Source organism: Helianthus annuus, chromosome 7 (genome assembly GCF_002127325.2).
Source record: "Helianthus annuus cultivar XRQ/B chromosome 7, HanXRQr2.0-SUNRISE, whole genome shotgun sequence".
Taxonomy (NCBI): domain Eukaryota; kingdom Viridiplantae; phylum Streptophyta; class Magnoliopsida; order Asterales; family Asteraceae; genus Helianthus; species Helianthus annuus.
In genome coordinates, this window is record NC_035439.2 from 76,475,116 (window position 1) to 76,500,267 (window position 25,152).

Below are 25,152 nucleotides of genomic sequence, written 5' to 3' on the forward strand. Positions count from 1 at the left end.
GGCCACTAATCTATCGTGGGCACCTACACGTACGTTACAAATAAAAATATAATAACGATATAATAAGTTATAGTAGAAATAAATTATTAATACAAAATATAACAGCGATATAAAATTAAATCTATATATACAAATATAAACTAATTTTCTCGGTCTCTGTTCATGGCCGCTTGCGTAGTTCATGGTTGTGACGTGATTTCATCATCTTCTTCCTTTGCAATGATAATCTGTGCGATCTAAATTACAACATTTGAAAAAAACCAAATGGCTTCACCCGAAGATGACGAACACCACGAAAATGAAGAACACATTGTTTGAATTTTATTTTTTTTGAGAGAGTTTGAGATGTTATAGAGAGCATGGGTGAGGGTTTTTTTTTTATTAAGAAAAAGATGTTAATTGGTTTATATAATAAATAAAATTGATTATTTTAAAACTAGTCGTTGCATCAACGACATTATTTTAGAAAACATCAAAAAGGCTCGACAGTCTCGTGGCTTGGGCGACGGAAGCGAGGAACGGGCCCCAAGGGAGCGGTGTGGACGGGACTCGCGCCCCGGTGCCGTCCCCCACACCCCATTAGCATAATATTGAAGAGACAAAATCTGAAATCATCTTTTGATTTTGTAATAGCGATGTAACATGTGAATAACGTCGAGGTGCCATTCAAGTATACACCTACTTTTCCTTAACCATTTATATCTCTGAGCTACCTAACTATCAACTTGCATCCCAAATAGCGACTAGATTGGAATGATAATAAAAGAAAACTGAGGGCTAATATTAGTCGTTTTGTTTAAAATATGTGTTGTTGATTTTAATGTGTTAATTTCATTATCTTGTTATTCACAATTCCATCACCTTCTTTATAGCTATGCTAATGTCTCTTTTACTTAAGTTTTGCTCCGTTATATTATACAGCATTAGTTTAAACATGGAGAGCTTAGAAACTCCAAAGAAACCTAGAATCTTGTGCCTCCATGGGGGAGTGTCAAATGATACGCTATTTAAAGAAGAACTTAGCATTTGGCCGGATTTTGTGCTCGAAAAGATGGATCTTGTATTCATCAATGGTCCATTCCTGGCTTATAGCGATGGAATCATTGTCGATGAACATTTCGAATGGTATGCGAAGGATGATGAGGTAAAAGTACATAACAAGCTTGAGTTGATTTTGTTGCCAAACATTCGATTTGAGTTTGAGTTGAAGGTATATTGCTTGTTGGCTCCAGATAATAGTTTTCCAATTGTTATATTAGTTTGATACGTAGTACTATATTGTTTTATACATGTATAATGGTAGATTGTGGTTAACTTATAACTTGATACTTGTGTAAAATAACGTGTCTAATTCAACGAGCCAAAAGCTGTACGCACTTGATGTTCAACTCGAATTGAGGATTACAAGCCTGAGTTGATTATGACTCGGCTAGACTGTTTTGTTGAACGATTTTATTTGCGTGGGGTACTTTAAAAGAATTATGGGCTCATCACTTTGACTTGTGTTGTGTTGATTATAATAAGACCTACGGAAACTTCGAAGAGGGCATAGCATACATAGAAGACTGTATGGTAAAGCTTGGACCATTCGACGGTGTGCTTGGTAAATCTCAGGTAAACTATATATATGTTCTTAAGAAGTATGAGAAATAATTTAATTTATTAAATTTGTAACTTTTGTTTGTAATTTTATACATTTAAATAAATGCATAAAATCATGAATCAAAGTTTGACAATATTAATGAATCAAATAGTTTGGCACCGAAAAATTTTCAATTGTATGTTTGTGTATATTTAAATATCGACACGATTTAGTTTATGATGTGCTTTATGATGTCCTTAAGCGGGCAGGGATCTCGGCGGAAAAGGAAGCTCCGGTGAACTTCTTGACCGATCCATTAGAAGGGAGATCTACCCTACGGCCCGCTGACATTCTTGTTTTTGGATGGGAAGGAGGAAAACACGCGTGTGTTGATTTGACAGGTGTGTCCCCCCTCGTTGGGCTAAGGGACCACGGGTTTGTGACGGGTCAAGCAACAACTAAGGCAGAGGCGGCCAAAGTAGCTAAGCATGAGAAAGCTTGCATCGAGAATCAGCACGTGTTCACCCCATTCGCTTTCGATACTTTTGGCGCTCTCGCCCCTGACGCGGTGCGGTTCCTCAAGCGGGTTCAGCAGGTGGTAAGCAGTAACACCGCGCATGTTAAGGGGCAGAATTTTGTGTTTAGCAGGGTAGGGTTTGCTATTCAAAAGGGGGTAGCGGCTCAACTTGTTGCTCGTCTACCTGCCATTAGTCTGTAATCGTCTTTGTTCATTATTTAAAGCTATTTTAAGAGTTAAAATCGCAAGTAACTCTTAAAAAACGTCAAATAAATAAATTGGTTAACGTTAAAAAACCTTTAAAAGTATATTTATAAACTGTTCACTTTTTCCATAACTATATTCCAAAATGATTATGGAATAAACCTCTTTTCCAACGAAATGGGTAAACATTTTGCTTCTTTTAGGTAAATTTAGAATTAAAAAACTTATTTATCTGATTGTTTAACGACATAAACAGGGAGGCATTGTAACAGGTGTGTTACCAGGATTGCAGGAACATGTAAGACCTAAAACATCTCATCTGTCATTTGTATCAACCATAAATATGAGCAAATAGAGATACTCCCATAGTATAATTAACACTATCATCGTTGTTATAGAGTGTATATCTGACGAAAGTTCCAAAAATAGAACATGTTGTCATCATATCTGGAGCGAAACTTGGAGGGAGCACATTTCCAGGACCGAAGATCGTTGAAACTGCATTTTCTTCCCCAATAAATATTCCGTCACTCCACATTTTCGGTAAAAAGTTTAGGCTAATCAACTCTCCAAAGTTTATAAAATAATTACACTAATCAAGTAGCGGCAGGGTTAATGGGTTGGCGATTGGGGTTGACTGGGTAGGGGGTTAAAGTTGATAACATTGAATAGACACATATTATTTATTTGTGGCAAAGACCACCAACCCTAATTTGGACACATTTTAGAGCAAATTAAAAAAAAAAAGTCCTTTATGTATGCTACTTATTGCAAATCATGTCTTTTATCTTCAAAAAGTATAAGAAACGTACTCGATGTTTGCAAACTCTTGCATGTTATGTACTTTATCACTAACTCAGTTATTTTTAGGGTGAGGGTATTGACACACCCCTACTTTTTGAGTGCACACCTCCCCCCCCCCCCTTCCAGAGGGCAATAAGGGGAGTATATAGTGTGAAAGCAATTAATGTGTCAGAAAAAGGGGTTTGATAAGCCTCTCATTGCCCTATGAGAGGCATATAAGGTTGTTGTAGTTGGAGCATTTATCCCTATATGCCTCTCATTGAGCAATGAGAGGCTTATCGGCACGACTTTTGATGAATTTAAGGTATAATTACTGACATGACATGAGTTCAGTCTGAAAAAGCGTGAAAGTGACCCATATGACCCTTATCGACCTATACGAACCTTATCGACCAAGAATGTTTATTTACCCAAGCATACATGATTTATTTGATTCAAATTTTTTCAAACTCATAATAATAATAATACTTAATAAAAATAACATATGCACATTTAAAAAAACGATGATATAACTAGACCCGGCACACGGACCCTACCCGACCCCCGGCCCAACCCGTCTGCCGGGAATAGTTTTAACATTGTTTTTTAAATATGCATATGTTTTTTTATTAAGTATTATTATTATTTATTTTTTATTATTATTATTTAAAACTTCATATTTTATTAAATGAATTGTGTGTATTACAAAATGTCAAATTTTTTATTTATCAAACTTACTTCCCATTTGTTCGATGGTTCGGAGGTTTACCCATGGGAGGCTTATTGGTCAATGAGACACTCATAATTTGTCCAGCAAGGAATGCTTATTGGTCAATGAGCAACTCAATATGTGCATATGCTTTATTATTATTATTATTATTATTATTATTATTATTATTATTATTATTATTATTATTATTATTATTATTATTATTTCATCGTGGCTAAGTTAACGGCATGATTGCTCGATACCGGTACGAAATGAACTTTGAAATACTTCACCGAAGTATAGAAGCTATGGAATGAGTGACAATGTACATGTCTCGTATTACACAGGGTAGGGCGTTACTAGGTAGTAATAGAACTCCACGAAAAAAAATTTGTTAACTTGGCAAAGGTGTAATTCATTAAATTAATTATAACAATAATAATAATAATAATAACAACAACAATAAATAATAATAATAACAATAATAAATAACAATAATAATAGCAACAATAAATAATAATAATAACAATACTAAATAATAATAATAACAATAATAATAATAATAAATAATAACAACAATAATAATAATAAATAACAACAATAATAATAAATAATAACAATAATAATAATAATAAATAATAATAATAATAACAATAATAATAATAATAAATAATAATAAATAATAATAATAACAATAATAAATAATAATAATAACAATAATAATAATAATAATAAATAATAACAATTTATTAAATTAATTATAACAATAATAAAAATAAATAATAATAATAACAATAATAATAATAACAACAATAATTAATAATAATAATAATAACAATAAACAATAATAATAACAATAAAAAATAATAATAATAAAAATAATAACAATAATAATAATAATAAATAATAACAATAATAATAATAAATAATAACAATAATTATAATAATAAGTAATAATAACAATAATAATAATAACAATAATAATAATAATAAATAAATAATAACAATAATAATAATAAATAATAACAATAATAAATAATAATAACAACAGTAAATAATAACAATAACAACAATAAATAATAAAAAATAAAAATAACAATAAATAATAATGATAACAACAATGATAATAATAATAATAAATAATAAAATAATAATAAATAGTAAATAATAATAATAAGAACAACAAAGAATTTCATGAAAAAGAATTTGTTAACTTGGCAAAGGTGTTAGTAAATGTATCGTATTACACAGGGTAGGGCGTTAGTAGATAGTAATAGAAATTCACGAAAAAGAATTTTGTAACTTGGCAAAGGTGTAACATCCGTGAAATATAGTGTATGCAACAATTTTTAAAAAAAAAATATTAATTAGGGTGTTTTATAACATAAAAACCCTTAATTACCACATAAAATTGTTAAAAAAGTTAATTTCATATGAGTCGTATAGGGCAATGAGACCCATATACATCTCCTATAAGGTGCTCATTAATCAATAAGCCTCCCCTAGTTGACACATTATGAGTGTCTCATTGACCAATAAGTCTCCCCAGGTGGTTTCCACTTTAAAGTACACGAGACATGTACTTTACCAGGGGGCTTATTGGTCAATGAGATACTCATAAGGTGTCAACCAGGGGATGGTTATTGATCAATGAGCACCTTATAGGAGTTGTATATGGGTCTCCTTGCCCTATACGACTCATATGAAATTAATTTTTTTTAACAATTTTATGTGGTAATTAAGGGTTTTTTTTGGTTATAAAACACCCTAATTAATATTTGTTTTTAAAATTGTTGCATACACTATATTTCACGGATGTTACACCTTCGCCAAGTTAAAATATTCTTTTTCGTGAAGTTCTGTTACTATCGCTAACGCTCTACGCTGTGTAATACGATACATCTACCAACTCCTTTGCCAAGTTAACAAATTCTTTTTCGTGAAATTCTTTATTGTTGTTATTATTATTTTATTATTTATTGTTATTATTGTTGTTATCATTATTATTTATTGTTATTATTATTTTTATTTGTTATTTATTGTTGTTATTGTTATTATTTATTGTTGTTATTATTTATTATTATTATTTATTATTATTATTATTATTATTGTTATTATTTATTATTATTTTTGTTATTATTATTATTATTTAATTAATGTTATTATTATTATTTATTATTATTATTATTGTTATTATTTATTGTTATTTTATTATTTATTATTGTTATTGTTGTTATCATTATTATTTATCGTTGTTGTTATTATTATTATTTATTATTTATTATTTATTATTATTATTGTTGTTATCATTATTATTTATTGTTATTATTATTATTTATTATTTATTTTTGTTATTGTTATTATTTATTGTTGTTATTATTATTTATTATTATTTTTATTCTTGTTATTATTTATTATTATTATTGTTGTTGTTATTATTATTATTATTTATTATTGTTATTATTATTATTTATTATTATTATTATTTATTATTATTAATATTGTTTATTATTATTATTATTATTATTATTATTGTTATTATTTATTATTGTATTTATTATTGTTTATTATTATTTATTATTGTTATTATTATTATTATTTATTATTGTTATTATTATTGTTTATTATTATTATTGTTATTATTATTATTGTTATTATTTATTATTGTTATTATTATTGTTGTTATTATTGTCTATTATTATTATTATTGTTATTATTATTATTATTATTATTATTTATTATTGTTATTATTATTATTGGTATTATTATTTATTATTATTATTATTATTATTGTTGATATTTATTATTATTATTTATTGTTATTATTATTATTATTATTATTTATTGTTATTTATTATTATTATTATTATTATTATTATTTATTATTATTTATTATTATTATTATTATTGTTATTATTATTATTATTATTGTTTATTATTATTATTATTATTGTTATTATTATTATTTATTATTGTTATTATTATTATTATTATTATTGTTATTATTTATTATTTATTATTATTATTTTTATTATTATTATTTATTGTTATTATTATTGTTATTATTATTATTAGTATTTATTATTGTTCTTATTTATTATTATTATTGTTATTATTATTATTATTATTATTATTAGTATTAGTTGACATGACGTTTATGACAACTTTTCAGCCGATATGCCTCGTATAGCCCGATGAGACACATATACATCTACTTTTTCGGAAAAGTTGACATGACATTTATGACACACCACTTCCATACGCGTCTCATCGACCTATACGGGTCTCATTGAACTTTAGTTTCTTTTCTTTTTGTGGTTTTATTTTGGCCGTTTGTGGTGGTATTGGGGTTGTGGTGGGTAGGTTGTGGTGGTGGGTCGGCTATGGTGGTGGTGGTGGTGGTGTGCCGGATGGGGTGGTGGTGGTACCGGCTGGGGTGGTGGTAGTGGGTCGGCTGGGGTGGTGGTGGTGGGTCGGCTATTGTGCTGGTGGTGGGTCGACTATGGTGGTGGTGGTGGGCCTACTATGGTGGTGGTGGTAGGCCTGCTATGGTGGTGGTGGTGGGCCGGCTGGGGTGGTTGTGGTGGTGGTGGGTCGGCTGGGGTGGTGGTGGTGGGTCGGCTGGGGTGGTGGTGGTGGGTCGGCTATTGTGGTGGTGGTGGGTCGGCTATGGTGGTGGTGGTGGGCCTGCTATGGTGGTGGTGGGCCGGCTAGGGTGGTTGTGGTGGTGGGGGGTCGGCTGGGGTGGTGGTGGTGGGGGGTCGGCTGGGGTGGTGGTGGTGGGGGTGGGTCGACTGGGGTGGTTGTGGTGGTGGGTCGGTTGTGGTGGTGGTGGGTCGGATGGGGTGGTTGTGGTGGTGGTGGGTCGGCTGGGGTGGTGGTGGTGGTGGGTCGGCTATGGTGGTGGTGGTGGGTCGGCTATGGCGGTGGTGGTGGGCCGGCTGGGGTGGTTGTGGTGGTGGTGGGTCGGCTAGGGTGGTGGGGGTGGTGGGTCGGCTATGTTGGTGGCAGTGGTGGTGGTGGTGGGTCGGTTGTGGTGGTGGTGGTGGTGGGTCGGTGGCGGTGGTGGTGTGTCGGCTGTGGTGGTGGTGGTGATGGTGGTGGGTCGGCTGTGGTGGTGGGTCAGCTGTGGTGGTGTTTTGTTTTTTTACAATATATTTTCGAATGCCGAGTCTAATGGTAAATTGTATTTTTTATTAACAGGATATCGAAAGTCGGTGTTTTGACGATGGTGGTAGCGTAATAGTTATGGAGAAACTACTTTCGTATTTCAAATTCATGAACTAGAACGCCGATCTACGTTCGTATTTGACAATTAAAGAAATAATAATAATTCATAAATAAAAACTTTGTTATGATATATACAATTCGTTTTATAAAAAAAATTGATATTTAATAATACTTATAAAAAATTGGCATTTTATAATATACACAATTCATTTCATAAAAATATGAAGTTTTTAATAATAATACTTAATAAAAAAACATATGCACATTTTTTATTAAAAATATACACAATTCATTTCATAAAAATATAAAGTTTTTATAATACTAACACAATATTTTATAACAACATTTTATAAAAAAAAAATTAATTTTCTTAATATTTCACAACTTCCCCATACAAATACCCTATCAAAATAAAGTTCCTTACACCCCAATCATTGGTAATCATTGGCTGGCTGACACCCAATGATTGGCTTTAATTAGATGGGAGGGGGTGTGTAAATAGTTTTCAAACGTATTGGGCAATGAGGGGCATATGGGTGGGGCCAGTTTGAGGCGTATTGGTAATGAGGGTCATTTAGGGTTAGGGGGTGCGTAGATACTTTTTTTGGGAGGGGGGTGTGGATACCTCCACCGTATTTTTAATGGTTATATCTGAACATGCCACCCCACATAAGCGTATTTTGGTCATTTCCCATCCTAATACAATTATAATTTTATTTTTAAAAAATAAATAAAACCCACCCTCACCCTACCCCTACCCCTACCCCCACCACTCCCCCTCTCTTTCTCTAAATGTTGCCGACCACATTTTTAGTATAACCGGATAACTTCTGGCCACCACACAACAGCGAACACCACCACCATCCAGCAACGACCACCACCATCCAGCGTTCACACCACCAACTACCCCCTCACCGCCCTCGTAAACACCGACCTCTTATTTATTTTTTGAAACCCTTTCTCTCTCTCTCTCTCTACTCACCCACGATCACACTCTCATTTCAGCAACCACCAATGGCAAGGATTCCATCCATCATCTCCCATTCTCGTCACTAAGAACCCATCTCCCCACCTCCAGTGGAAAGCCCCACCACCACCAATCTAAACCACATCTCCGGTGAGTTGACCAACCCTCAACATCGTTCTTACTGTTGAGAGTAAAATAGAGATATAGGTGTTTATATACCTCTTTAGATGTAAATTATGAAGGAATTCATGGTCAATTTAAACGTCAAAGAGATTCGAGAGATGAAAGAGGACTGAGGATGAAAGGAATTCACTAATCGATTTCAAAATTAGGGTTAATTGTTCTTTTCCTTTTTTTGCGAGATGTATGCTTCATATTCTTTGGTTTTAGTTTCTAAAGGCACTAGTACTATTTGTGGATTGAGCAGTGGCAATTTCATTTTGAAGTTGAATAATGGACTATGGGGAATTAGATCTCATGTACTAATATAATATAACCTATGTTGAATTATAAAGTTGAGGATCTTGTAAACATCTGAAATATATATAGTTGGTGGTCGGACTTGATGGTTTTGGTAGTGGTTACAGGAAGAGGTGATGGTGGTGGCTGGTGGAGGCAGAAATTTAGAGAAAGGGAGAGAGGGGAGATTGGGCAGAAGTTAGAGAGAGAGAAGGGATAAAATGTATTTATTATTTATTTTATTATTTATTTTAGTATTTAGAGTAAAATGACCAAAACACCCTCGTGTGGGGTCCATTTGGTCATATTTAACCATAAAAATTAATTGAGTTAGGGCTAAATGACATAACGTGCAAGGGTTTGCAAACATCGAGTACGGTTACTGTACTTATTAAAGACAAAGAACACAGTTTATAATAAATAGCATACATAAAGGACGATTTTTGTAATTTACTCCACATTTTAAACCATAACTCAACATGACTCGGAGTTTTTTTCAGAACTAAGGATGCTTTGGAAATAGTTTTCACAAATAATGCCATGCTCAAAATAATTTCACAAATAATGCTTTCTCCATTGTGAATGACGATTTTTCTTGAGGAGTAGCCTTTGTTAGGAATGTTGCAGGGAATGTTGGTACACACTCTATTCACAATGGAGATTTCTATTACACACTCCATTAACAGTGGAGATTTATGCTAATTTATGTCGCAGGTCTTTGGACTTAACTTGTATTATGAAATTATGTGTTGATTTCAACATCTTTTAACACGGTATAAAATAGAAACTATGGAATAAATAACAAACTAACATTGTAGGGATTTGATCGCTTTTTTACAAAACAATAAAATACAATACTACAAACACTTATATAAATGTGTAAATACAAACGAAGATAAGACATGGAAATAACTACGGCTCCACAGGTCATCGCCAAGTTCCCTTTGTATAAGTGAGTTCTTCTCAGGTTAAGATACACTCACTTGGAGGGAGAACATTGTTTTGCAATCCGAACCGGCTAGGGTGCAAAGGAACCTGCAATTTTAAAGCTCAGAAACACGTCATTTGAAACAAGACAATCCCGTTGTGATAGGATTTTACCTACCATTTCAAAAAATAACGGTGAATATCGGTTTTTTCATTGAAAAGTTACAAAAAAAATATCAAGTTCTTGTACCATATTCAAAAAATAACTCCTGATACTTTCTTATTTACGTGTTGTATATATAACCCATTCAAAAAACTAAAGTCCAAAGACCTGCGACATAAATTAGCATAAATCTCCATTGTGAATGGAGTATGTACCAGAAATCTTCATTGTGAATGGAGTGTGTACCAGAAATTGCCATTTTGAATGGCATGTGTATGACCTTTATGCATAAATCGCCATTCATAATGGAGATGTACCATGTTCCAATGATTAAAGCTGAGTATTCCGTGCGACATTCCTCACAAAGGCTACTTCTCAAGAAAAATCGCCATTCACAATGGAGAAAGCATTATTTGTGAAATTGTTTTGAGCATCACATTATTTTTGAAAACTACTTACAAAACAGCCTTAGTTATGCAAAAATGTCAATCTATTTAGTTTTGGCACAACCCTACATGACATGTTGTCCAATTTATCGGAGGACTGGACAAATCACTAAGACACAATTATTTCCGTACTGGATTTACAGGTCGTGTTTGAAATTCCAACTTCTAACAAATATGCATGGTTTAACATATTTATTTATTACTCTTCAAAGTGTAACCGCCTTATAGAGGCAAACTCAATAAGTTTCCACACATGTATAGGTGAGAATGACTTTGCAAGGGAAACTGCACCTGAACTCGCGGAAGCATACGTGGATCCTTTGGTGATATACCACCATGGCGGTCATGAGGTGCCAAAATTAGGTATTGTTGTTATTTTTTAGTAAACTGCAATTTGTGTCGAGGTAAGTTCCCATTTTGAAAATTTGCTTGCTGAGTTCCCATTGTTTAAAACTCCCCACAATCTGAATCCTTCCGTTAGTTTGACCATTAAATCAAAGGATATTTAGGTAATCTCACAATATATATAAAAGAACTCAACTTATCATCTTCATGATGTTCATAACTCATCTTCATCATGTTCATAGCTACCACATGTATTTTCCAAAAATTACTTAAAAAAAAACTCAAGAACATCTAATAAACCCATATAACTTTAAGAATACCTAAATAAGAGATCTGACATAATCTGTATTAATGAGACAATAGAAAAATGTGTGTCACCTGTTTAAAATCAAATTGCTTATGACTACCTGCCAAGGAGATTCTAATTCTTCAACAGTTGGATATAAGTTGTTATGCGTGCTTCAACTATGTAACAACTTCAAAGTAAAACTCAAATTACATCAGACCAAAGATCCTAATCAATTTCCGCAAACAAATATGTTCTTATCAAGGTTATAGTATCATCTTACATTAATGATTCCATAAAGCAACCAGACTAACACTATATCATTATCTAAACCCACAGGTCAATGATCTGGTTCCAGATCACACTTCCCTTTCGCTAGATTTCGATTGCAAATAACAACAAATATAAACTGAATCAAACTATATATATATATATATATATATATATATATATAGAGAGAGAGAGAGAGAGAGAGAGGTTGAGATAATGTTAGAGCGGCTGAATATCTTTGAGTTTAAGGTTTAGTAGACAAATAGAGAAGGGTTGCAGTTGAAAGACACAGTGGTCGCCGGCGACAATGGTGGTGGTGGAACTCCGGTGATTGGATCTTTAGAAAATGGTGGCTTTGATTTGGGTTTGTGTTTATTTGTAACAATGACTTTCTATAGTTAAGGATCAGGAAAAATGACTTTCTATTATTCTATAGCAAAGGATGATGATGTTACAAGTCATTGCTCTAACATTACCAGATTTGATAATGATGATGAATGGATTTTCTATAATAACAACAATAATAAAGATGAGGGGTAAATTAGTCTTTTCACTATAAAGGATAGGGGTAAAATGGTCTTTTCAACCATGGTCAAACTAACAGAAGTTAGGTTCAGGAACTCAACATGTAGCACTTTTATAACACACGGACCTAGGCAGCAAAATTTTCATCTTGGGAACTCGACCTAACACCGCCAACATTCTTAAGAGACGCAGATTGCAGATTACCCTTTTATTTTTATAGGAAGAGGGGCACTACTATAAAAATGGTAATCAGAGTCGCAAATGAATTGTTGATTGTACGGTCTTTTTTTCGATCACAAACTCTCGGTAATACCCAATTATGTAGTTCTGGATGATGATTAAACCTATGGCTTTTTTATAATAGGTGTTAGGTATTACTTTGCACTTGCACGTACGCGGTTGACCCGAAACAACACTACGGCTCGGACCCTAAGAACTTAATGGTATTTCTATTTAATTACTAAAACGAAAATATAACACAAGAAGTGACACGAATAATAAAACGAGTAACCAATCAAAACCAAAATACGAGCAACGGATAAAATCAACCCAAATAATAAAGACTATTATTTTTAACCAACCTAAATAACCAAGAACTTGGAAACAATATAACTAAAACAAACCTTGTTTTATATTGCTTTCACCTTCTATTTGATATCCACCGAGATATGGTGATGTTGACTTTGTTCCACTTGGTCAACGCAAAATCATAAACAATTGTTCAAGGTTGGTGGCGGCTGATTATTTATTTGATTGGACGATCAAATAATTCAAGCAAAAAATACAACTTTGTTGCTTCTGATCTTGTGACGACGACAAAGATGATGGACACGATGCCGGCAAAACACAATCACACAAAAAACACAATATATAACAATAATCAAGTGAAGAAAATTAAAAATAGACACGAGATTTACGGTAGTTCGGTTATGTAGTGCAAGCTATGTCCACGGGCAATGAATAGGGTTTCTTCTTTATTAGTTTTCGGTGACAAGATTACAAGTACATGATAAGAAAATATACATAGGGTGGCTGATTTAGGGTTAAATTATCTTTTCTTTCTCAACAAGAAATAAACATGTGGGACATAAAAAAAAACACAAAAGGTGGCCGGCCCGTTGGTCTTCTAATTTCTACCAATAAGTTGACCAACCCAGAATGGGCTGGGCTTCACATGTCAATTCAAACAATCTCCCATTGAAGCCATAGAACATTCTTCACCTGTGCTTCACTTGTGCTTCACCTGTATGTACTCGTACATCTGTAATCTTGAATCTTCAAAGCTTTTTGTCTTCCACTTGTTCGTCACCACCTACTCAACATTATCCATGGATACCAACTGAGGCTATGCATAGCCTCACTTTATCCATGGTCACCGCCTTCGTAAACATATCCGCTGGATTCCTATCTCCTTTGATATTATTCATCTGAATAATCCCATCATTTATTAATCCTAGATAAAATGATACCTCATATGAATCTGCTTCGTTTTCCCATGATACACAAGATTCTTTGCCAGTTTAACAACACTTTTGTTATCGCAGTACAATGAATAATCCACTTGTTTTCTGTCTAACTCCTCTGCTTCAACAGCTGCCATGTACTCAGCCTCAATGGTCGAGAGTACCACACTCTTTTGTAATCTTGACATCCAACAAATAGTTGTATCCCCCATAGTAAACATATAACCAGTTGTACTCTTGTAGGTCTCCTTACATCTACCTAAGTTAGCATCTAAATACCCTTTAAGAATAGCATCCTTCCCCTTGAAACATAATGCCATCTTTGATGTACCTTTCAAATACCTAAGCAGCCATTTGACTATTTCCCAATGAGTTCTCATCGGATTAGACATATACCTGCTGACAACTCCCACTGCATGAGCTATATCGGGTCTCTTGCACACCATTGCATACATAAGACTACCCACTACTGATGCATAAGGAATCATTGCCATTTCTGCCTTTTCTTCATCTGTCATAAAAGACTAATCTTTTGAAAGTGTAATGTGACTACCCATAGGCATACTACAAGTAGTGGTATTCCTACTGCTCATGTTGAACTTCTATAAAATCTTGCTCATGTATTTCTCCTGAGATAAAGTTAGACAATTGTTCCTTCTATCCCTTATGATGCTCATTCCAAGAATATGCTTGGTAGGACCTAAGTCTTTCATTTCAAATTCTTCAGACATTTCTCGCTTCAGCTTGTTAATCTCTATCATATCTGACCGGGTATCAACTTATCATCTACATACAATAGTAGAATGATATAAGAATGAGCGAATTTCTTGAGATAGCAGTAGTGGTCCATCTCACATCTCTTGTAACCATTCCTGCCCAAGAAATCATCAAACTTGATATACCACTGCCTCGGCGCCTACTTTAATCCATATAAGCTCCGCTTCAACTTGCACACCATGTTTTCTTTTCCAGCGGTCTGAAATCCCTCTAGTTCTGCCATGTAGATATCCTCTGCAGGGTCACCATGCAAAAAATTAGTCTTCACATAAAACTGCTCTAGATGTAAATTTTCTACAACCATAATACTAAGCACTAGCCTGATTGTAGTAATTTTGACCACAGAAGAGAAAATTTCATTAAAGTTTCCCCTGGTTTCTGTTGAAACCCCTTAGCTACCAATCGTGCTTTGTATTGTTTAGTTCCATCCTATGTAGCACGGATACGGGTACGGGACTGGGGTACCAGGACAATACGGGTACGGGGAATGGAAAAATTCAAAAATACAAGATACGGGTATGGCAAAAAAAATAATATTAAAAAAATTATATTAAACAAAGTCGAAAAATATATTAAACTCCAAAAACATTACATAAACCATAGGTAATAATTTATCGCTAATCAAATCGTTTTCAAACTCCTGTTCGTCTAGCGAAAGATCGACAACCTCCAAAAACCCAACATCTTCTATTGAATCAAAAGCATCTCCACCCACATCCCACATCTTTACATCATCATTCGGTTTCCTTGGCAAAAGTCGAAGATTATTATGGATGTAAACCAAGTCTTCCGCACGACTTGTAGTCAACTTGTTCCTCCTTAGCGAATGAATAATTACGCTCAACACAGGAAGAAGAACTAAGTTGTCCGAGTAATTTAAAAGCCAAAGTCTGGAGAAAAGGAGTTTGAGCACCAAAGTTAACCCACCAATTCTTGGGTTCCATAGTAGCCATCTGTTCAATGCTTGTTAAATCCGCAAAAGGACCACTCTTCATTGAAAACATTGCATACTCATCAAGTACTCTTGTATGCTCATCACCATTAGGAAACAACCTTCGAAAACATTTCCGCCTTTCTTGTGAAACTTCTTGATCCCTATGTGGAGCAACTCTTTCAGAATCCTCACGTAACCATGCATCACTATAATATCTACAACAGTCAAAACATATGTACATAATAGAAATCAAGCATATAGTTTAAAAGCATATACCTTGGATTTAAAGAATGAGCTAAACAATGTAGGGGAGTGTTATTCTCTGTCCAAGTGTAAACATTGTAAAATATCACGTACAACATCATAAAAGACACTTAATTCATGTGCTTGACGTTTTTCTTTCTTGTAGATCTCGATCTTCACTTTCTCAATCATCGAATCCCACATCTCATACACCAAGTGTAAACATGGCTTGTCGGTGTCACAAACTCTAATCATCTCATATATAGGTCCAGTAAAACTAAGAATATATGATATTTTTTCCAACCATTCATCATCCAAAATCCTTTCTTTAACTTCATTGCTTTCACATTGTCATCTTCTCTATAAGAAGACCATTCCTCGCTTATGACCATAGCTTGAAGACCCCTTTTGATAAGTTTCAATATCTTAAGCATCATAATGATATGATGGAGGCAAATCGAGTATAGGCAACCGAAAGCAGTCTAATAGGAGTAAACTTAGTGAAAATCGAGAGTCTCATGTTATGGCCCTAAGAACTTGACAGTATTTCTAGTTAATTACTAAAACGAAAATATAACACAAGAAGTGACACGAATAACAAAACAAGTAACCAATCAAAACCAAAATACAAGCATCGGATAAAATCAACCCAAATAATAAAGACTATTATTTTTAACCAACCTAAATAACCAAGAACTTGTAAACAAAATACATAAAACAAACCTTGTTTTATATTGCTTTCACCTTCTATTTGATATCCTCTGAGATACGGTGATGTTGACTTTGTTTCACTAGGTCAACGCAAAACAATAAACAATTGTTCAAGGTTGGTGGCGGCTGATTATTTATTTGATTAGACGATCAAATAATTTAAGTAAAAAATACAACTTTGTTGCTTTTCTTGATCTTGTGACGACGACAGATTATGGACACGATGACGGCAAAACACAATCACACAAAAAATACAATATATAATAATAATAATAATAATAATAATAATAATAATAATAATAATAATAATAATAATAATAATCAAGTGTAGAATATCAAAGATGGAAACGAGATTTACTTGGTTTGGTTACAGAGTGCAATCTATGTGCACGGGTAACGAATACGGTTTCTTCTTTATTACTTTTGGGTGACAAGATTAAAAGTACATGATACGAAAATATATATATACAGGGAGGATTATCTAGAGTTACATTATCTTTTCTTTCTCAACAAGAAATAAACACGTGGGCCATAAGAAAAACACATAGGGTGGCTGACCCGTTGGTCTTCTAATTTCTGCCAACAAGTTGACCGACCCGGAATGAGCTGGGCTTCACACTTCAATCCTAACAATAACACTGTATTTCCGAGTCTCATTTAACAGGGAGGGGGGAGGAAGGAAAATGAATTAAGAGAGAAAAGGAATGAAAAAATGTGATTTTTTCGTGTTCCTGAGTTTAATGAAAAGTAAATGAAAAGAGAAGAAATCAAGAATTTTATGTGTTCCTGTGTTTCTTTTTTGTTTTTTTTTTTTGTTTTTGAACAGCCAACGAATCCTCCATAATGGGCTACTGGCGAAATTCACCACATCAGGATACACTCGCCTCCGAACCGGGGAAAACCCTTACCTAGGGCCGAAGCCCGTGAACACTCGCCCGAAGGCACGACAGTGCGATGAGATAAAACCCACTCAGTTCAAGGATCGAACTTGCGATCTCCACCTATTCGCCTAGTCTTCCATCATCACTAGCTGCCGTAGAAAATAATGGGGAGGGCAGGAATCGAACTTGAGTCCCTTAGAACACCAAGTCTTCCCCTTACCACTCCACCATCACCTCATTGGCTATGTGTTCCCGAGTTAGGAGGAAAAGAAAAGAATGTAACAATTTTACCATTATACCTTTTACTGGTGTTTATAACAAGAATTAGATATCAAGGTGATTTAGTAATTGATAAAATTTTCTCTCCGATTTGGAGGATAAATATACGTACAAATTTTCTTCCTTTTTCTCTCATTTCCCCTCCCCTTCTATCCTTAAAAATTCTCCGGAACATAGTCTTTTTATATTTTCATCTCTTTTCTTTCCTCTCCCCCTATTAAATGACACTCAGAAACAGAGTATAAGAGTATGTATGCTTATAAAGTTTGTTACATATAGTTACACGTTAACTATGTTAACAATTACAATTATACAGTAATTCCTTTTACATTATAGTAAATAGAATAAAAAATATAATGTTTGATATTTTTGTATAATTGGAATTGACTTTGAGAGCAAAGCGAATTATAATACACATCAAACAAGTTAGGATGAGTGGGAGTGTAACTTTGTTCAAGTTGTTATAATTCTGAGTGTTCGGGCGAAACCCCGAATAAGGGTTGCAAGGGACAGGGAAAATGCCTTAGATATATAATTTTCTAAAAATTCGTCATAATTTTTGAAATAAAATTAAAGGCATTTAGGAGGCAATTTTAATTTAAATAAAGTGACTGGCTTGAGGCACTTATCTACAAGATTACATCAAAATTCGAAATTGTTGTTCTTGGTCACATTTTGGTTCATACGAATTTGCATCACACGCTTGTTCTTGAATTCAGAGTTTTATCTAATTGAATTATTCGGTGGAACCACCGAAATAATTTGATCTGAAAGTGATCACAGATCTCTCTGATTATCCGTTGATTTCTAAGTTCCCCAACATATAGAACATAGGTATAGAAATTCCACGATTTCATTCAACAACATTTAAAGAGAGAAAACACATCAGTCCACTTGTTTCAGTACGGTTGGTCCACCATGTTTGTTTACATCCTATCTACGTATATGCAGGCTTAATAGATGTGTCGTTTCATAGAACGACGCAACCTTCTAACCCTAATCTAAACTACAATTTCGTTTGAAATATTCCATATTTTCAAACTAACCCTTATACTAGTTATAATTACATCATTGACTCTATCGTTTCATATATTCCATATTAAAAAAAAAAAAAAAAAAAAACCTAAACTTTGCTTTTCCGTGCATTTTCAAACTTGGTTAACAATTGTGAGTAACAAATGGAAGTAACATATTTATTCATGAACTTACTAGCTTATGGTTCAATTAGGTGCAAACCGAGTTACTGAGTTGAAGGGATTGCCGCCCTCTTAGAAAAAAAAAAAAGATTTTTGTAGTTTTTAAGCAAAATCCCGACCCTCCCCCAACCCTAAAAATATGGTTAAGCCTCCTGTTCCCCCAGAACACGCTAAAAATATGATTAAGTTTTCGGTCCTAGAAAAGATATTGGGTCCGTCACTGAGTTCATTATTAAAAAAAAGAGTGCAAGCATTACTGCTAACAATGATATTTGTTTGTTTCATTGGCAGATGAAGAAGGATTGAAGATAATGTCTGAGTTCCTTAAGAAAATTAATGCAACTAGTGTTTTATAATGACGCGCGTTGCGCGAAAGGCATTGGTGTTTTCGATCGTGGGGTATGATGAGCTGGGGGTTTGGGGCATGGGTTAACACGTGGACTTTGAGCCCCCCCGCTGGTGAGTGACGTGTTGGGTCGGTATGGCGTAGCTAGCCCGTGTGGGTTGGCCAGTTTTATAAAAATTAAAAAAGAAACCTAAAATTAAAAAATACACACAAGGTTAAAAAAAGCCTAAAATTATTATTAAAAGTTCCTAAAAATTACAAAATTCCAAAAAAATGAATTACAAAAAAAAAAGCCTAAAGCGTTTGGTAGATTTCGAACAGGGCGATCTTGTCAAACGGCTTCTGCTCCTTGCCCCGGAACTCGATGTTAGCCACCGCCACCCGGTCTTCGTGACTTATATAACCGCCTGGGACGCTATCGTAGTAGGCTTTAAAACGGTCGAGCTTCGGTTGTAGCTTGCGCCACTTGTGTTGGCACGCGTTTAAATTGTGTCGGTAGCTAACGAAAGCTTCCGGCCAGTAACGGGTCTCACCGGGTTGGCGGCTCTTCATCGCGTTATGCTGGTATCAAGTGTGGGTAGCGGGTTCGGGTAGGTGGAGTGAAGGGTTGGGGTAGCGATGTGGACAGGCGGTGGGGTTGGGGGGTTTTATAGTGACTTGGGTGAACCGTTTGGCTTGGCCAAACAGTTATTTTTTAAAATTTAAACCTAGCTGCTATGGCCTAGCCAACCCAGCCAATGAGAGCCGGCCACGGAGGACCGCTAGGCATGCCCAACGCCCGGGCTGAAACTCCCGTCCAAGGGGCCACACCGAAACCCAAGCCCACCCGGGGTGGTAACTTGGGCATTTGTACCTAACCCTCGCCTCATACCCCATAGTCTAATAAATGAATATAAGATATTGCACAATATAAAAAAAGTCTCATAATAAAGAATTAAAAAAATCACAAATCACTAAAATCTACCCCATAACCCATAGTCTAATAAATGAATATAAGGTATTGTACAATATAAAAAAAAGTCTGATAATAAAGAATTAAAAAAATCACAAATCACTAAAAATCTCATAATAAAGTACTAAAAATCTCATAATAAAGAATTAAAATATCACAAATCACTGTTGATTCTGTTTTAATTTTATCATATACTAATAATAATTGCTTGCTTGATGAAGCTAATAGCGGATCTTTTGTTGGAATCTTTACATTTTAATTTGTACGTGATACATAATCGTTCATGCAGATGTTATTTGTCTCAAACCAAAAAAAAAAATAATAATAATAAATAAATAAATGTAATGATAGTTACACCAAATACTAAGAATAAGCGCAATATATATTTATGAATAATTTAATCCACTTTCTATAATACTAGTAGTGTGTTCGCGCGATGCCGCGGGAGTGACACTTTGCACTGCAGCACTTGTTTCGGATAATTTTCTTATCCGTATAATATTTACGGTAGCATTATTGTGGTGGATATATGTCATAAGTATTACACATATCTAAAAATTATTAAATTTAGAATTTAAATTATCAAGTACTTCAAGAAACCATTGACGCAATAAAGTAACATATGAATAAAAAAAATAAGTCTTAAACATAAATAAAAGTTATATAAAGTAGTACACGAATAAAAAAAATATAAGTCTTAAATATAAAAGTTGAAAACTAAAAGCTCAAATGTCAAGTACTTTGCATCATGATAAGATCAATTTAGTAATCATACGTCTTAAACATCTTAAGAATGTCATCTATATTGTCACATCACTATTTGTCATCATCGAGATCAACGTCCTCCGATATTTCTTGTATCTCTTCCTGTTTGATTATTACATCGTGATGAGTTTCTTCTCTGTTCTCCTTTTTAACTGATATATCAGTAGTAGTAGTAGTAGTAGTAGTAGTAGTAGCAGCAGCAGCAGTAGCAGTAGCTGGAGTAGTAGTAGTAATAGTAGTAGTGGCTGGAGTAGTTTGGGGAACATGACGTTCAAAGTTAAACATAATATCAAAAAACAAACAATATATCATGTTTTAGAAACATACATACTTGTGTAAAGATCTGAAAGGATAAATATTGAAGCTCCAAAACCACTAAATAATAAATAAGATGAATGTAAAGTGTGAGCATAGAAGAATAAATCAAAGTTATAATTATACACAACAGAAAATTGAAATACCTGTAAACCAAAAATTCTAAAGAACAAGAAATTTCTTAAAGTGAAAAAAACTAATGAATTATACTATATATAGAATCTATAAACTAATGAATTGAATAACCTGTAGCTTTTTCAACTAACTAATATTATCTATAAGAGTATTTTTATACTTATAATCCCAAAAAATGCAATAGAATCTGGTATTCAGTTTTTGAAGATAGTCTTGAGCATTTGAAATTTGATAGGACACATTGTTTTAATCACTTATACACTAATTAAGGCCGTCTCCGAAAATCACAAGAAAAAATTTTTGGCCCTGTTCGAGATAAAAAATTTGGCCCTATTCGCAAGTCTTCATATAATATAAACTCACCAATCATTCAATCAAATATATAAATACAACGATAATTGTTATGAAATTGATAAAAACAAATTAACAAAAAATAGAATTATAAGAATTTTAATATAAAAAAAATAATTATAAGAATTTATACTTCAATCTCAAGCTTATCCACCCCACAAAACCTTGGATTCGCCCTTTGAAACACCTCCTGCGTCGATGATGATGATGATATCCTTAATTTCTCACTCGATTTCGACCTATAAATCCCTCTCTGCTGTGATGATGATGAATCGCTGTCTGATGTCTGTCATCTGATGATGATGAACGACTGAACGTGAATCCCCCAAGCCCCAAGTCGACGTTCTGTTTTCCCACATGACAATTGGGTTATAAATTTGAAAAACTTTTTTTTATTAGCCACTTGTGTCTTGAGGGTGGGCTTGTTAATTGAGTTTATAAATTTTTGGGCCTTATTTATAAAACTTTTAATTGGGTTTTAAACTTGTTATACAAAGTCCCTTATTTAAACTTGTTATAAAACTTGTTATACAAAGTCACTAGTACACAAGTAACCATTAGACGTGGTTCAATTTTGTTTTTAGATGCGGTAATGCACATAACCCCGTCTAAATATACACACACAATCTCATCACATCAGGATACTAACGAAATATCCTTTAAGCACTAATAAAATTCGTGTCTTTTGATATGAACCCCGACTTAAAATATGCTTACATAGCTTTAGACGGTGTTTACAAACCCTGACTTAAAATATAATTGAACACTAATAAAATTCGCGTCTTTTGATACGAACCCCGACTTAAAATATGCTTACATAGCTTTAGACAGTGTTTACAAACCCTGACTTAAAATATAATTAAAAAACCCCTTTTAAGTATGATACAATGGAGATATATATATTATTTGAATTTTCTAAGTATGATATGGATAGAGATAAAAGGTATGTTTCCTAGTTGTAGTAAGTTTGTAATTAATTAGGATAGTAGCTTAGGTTTATAAATATGCAAGGTTTAGTTTTGAATAAGAAAAAAGGTTTGTTTCCTTTTGGTTCTATAACGTTTATTTTGTTTGATCAAAGGATGTAAGCAAGAGTATTAATTGGAGTTGTGCGTTCCTGGTTCACTTGTGTAAATGACCTCAGGTTTAACAATCGGTTTGGACTTAGTTCGGAGGGGATCAACCCTTTCGGAAACATGAGTAGTCGCCACAATACATGGCCGGTTCTTCTTTGCATCTACAACCTTCCACCGTGGTTATGCATGAAAAAAATACATAATGATGTCGTTGTTGATCCAGGGTCCGAAACAACCTGGTAATGAAATTGATGTTTATTTGGCTCCATTGATAGATGACCTTAAAACCCTATGGAGTCCAGGTGTCAACGTGTATGATTCTTATTAGAAAGAATATTTTGATTTGTGTGCCATGATTTTTTGCATCATAAGTGATTTTCCAGCATACGGTAATTTGTCAGGATATAGTACCAAAGGTAAACTTGCTTGTCCTGTTTGTGAAGATGACACGAGTTCAATGTGGTTAAATAATTGCAGAAAAACCGTATACATGGGACATCGAAGATTCCTTCCAATCAATCACGATTACCGGAACAAAGCTCTGGAGTTTGATGGAAAACCAGAGCATGGAAAAGTAAGGAAACAATTTGATGCGTTCTCAAAAGTCAGAAATTTAAACGTCGAGTTGGGGAAAAGTCTCATTTGGAGCCAGGCATTTGGAAAAAAAAAGTCTATCTTTTGGGATTTGCCTTACTGGAAGCATTTAAAAGTTAGACATTGCTTAAATATTATGCATATCGAGAAAAATGTATGTGAGAGCTTTCTTGGCTTGTTGTTAAACATTCCCGGGAAAACTAAAGATGTGATCAATGTCCGTAAAGATATGCAAGAAATGGGAATACGTGAAGGGCTCCATCCTGTTGTGCAACCTAAGGGTTTTTTTCTGCCACCGGTGTGCTATACAATGTCAACAAAAGAAAAAAAATGTTTTGTGAATGTTTACACGGTATTAAAGTTCCATCCAACTATTCTGCAAACATAAAAAGGTTGGTGTCATTGAAAGACTATAAATTGCTTGGTATGAAGTCTCATTATTGTCATGTTTTGATGACACATATGATTCCTATTGCAATCCGTGGATCGTTGCCGGAAAAGATCCGACATACAATCACAAAACTTTGTCCGTTCTTCAACACGATTCATTCGAAAATAATAAATCCACAATCATAAGAAAGTTTGCAAACAGAAATTATCGTCACACTCTGTGAACTTGTGATGTATTTTCCACCATCCTTTTTTGATGTGATGGTTCACCTGATGATCCATATCGTAAGAGAAATTCAGGCTTACGGTCCTGTATTTCTACGCTACATGTACCCTTTTGAAAGATACATGGGTTTCTTAAAAGGTTATGTAAAAATTCGTAATCAGCCCGAGGGTAGTATTGTTGAAGGATATACTTCTGAAGAAGTGAATGAGTTCTGCACAGGTATGATATCATAACGTTTACAATATTTTAGTTTTGTTAAATTTAATTAATATTGCAATGCTTAACTTATTTACAGGTTATTTGGATGGTGTCAAAAGTATCGGTGTTCCTCAATCTCGTCACTCGGGTAGACTTCAAGGGAAAGGGGTTATTGGTATGAGAACAATAACCCCAAGTTACAGTTCTTTACAACTTATTCACAAGTGATGCACTTATCAACACAAGAATGAGTGCGTTTGAAGAGGACCAAATTCATCATGTTGAACCACAAAGGGTAATTAAATCAATTCATTATAGATAAATGTGTGTGCGTGAGTTTGTATACATATATATATATACATATTAAATTGTTTGATATTTTAGGCTACGGCGGCTGTAGTTCAAAAGCCCAAAAGGAAACAATCTAACCTGAAACAACCTAAAGGAAAACAAAGGAAGGCAAAGGCAATGGAAAACAGGCCCAACCTAAAGTGACAGATCAGGACAAGTAGGCTGAAAAAGTTAAGCTAGGCTTGAAATTAATCCAAGTAAAACCCAAATGGTTCAGGGATATGCACTAGTACATAATTGAACAAAAGATGCTATCAATGTTTTCAAAAGATGCGGTCCCCATCTGTAACCGCATCTTATACGCGTTTTGAAAAATATTTATGTTTGTTTTGAAAAAAAGGGTCAAAAGATGCGGTTCTTATGTAACCGCATCTTATGGTTTTGAAAAAAATAAAGAGCCAAAAGATGCGGTTCTAGAACGGCATCTCTTGATATAACATTAATAAATAAAAATAATGATAAAGAATAAGTGTTAAGTAAATACTAATTTTATAGGTATGATTGATTATTTTTGTTAATGATACTAAATAATAAAATATAGAAAATGGTTTTCATA

The 25,152-nt window shown here is 33.8% G+C and overlaps 1 protein-coding gene across 1 annotated transcript; it reads left to right on the top strand.

Moving 5' to 3' along the window:
- Positions 1–718: 718 nt before the first annotated feature.
- On the top strand, positions 719–19,253 carry LOC110883358. The gene is made up of 7 exons (XM_035974921.1): positions 719–1,144; positions 1,525–1,614; positions 1,845–2,150; positions 2,560–2,601; positions 2,702–2,846; positions 11,249–11,350; positions 19,189–19,253. Exons 1-7 carry the CDS (start codon positions 875–877, stop codon positions 19,251–19,253), a joined length of 1,020 nt encoding a protein of 339 aa, XP_035830814.1. The 5' UTR covers positions 719–874.
- The last annotated feature ends 5,899 nt before the right edge of the window (positions 19,254–25,152 follow it).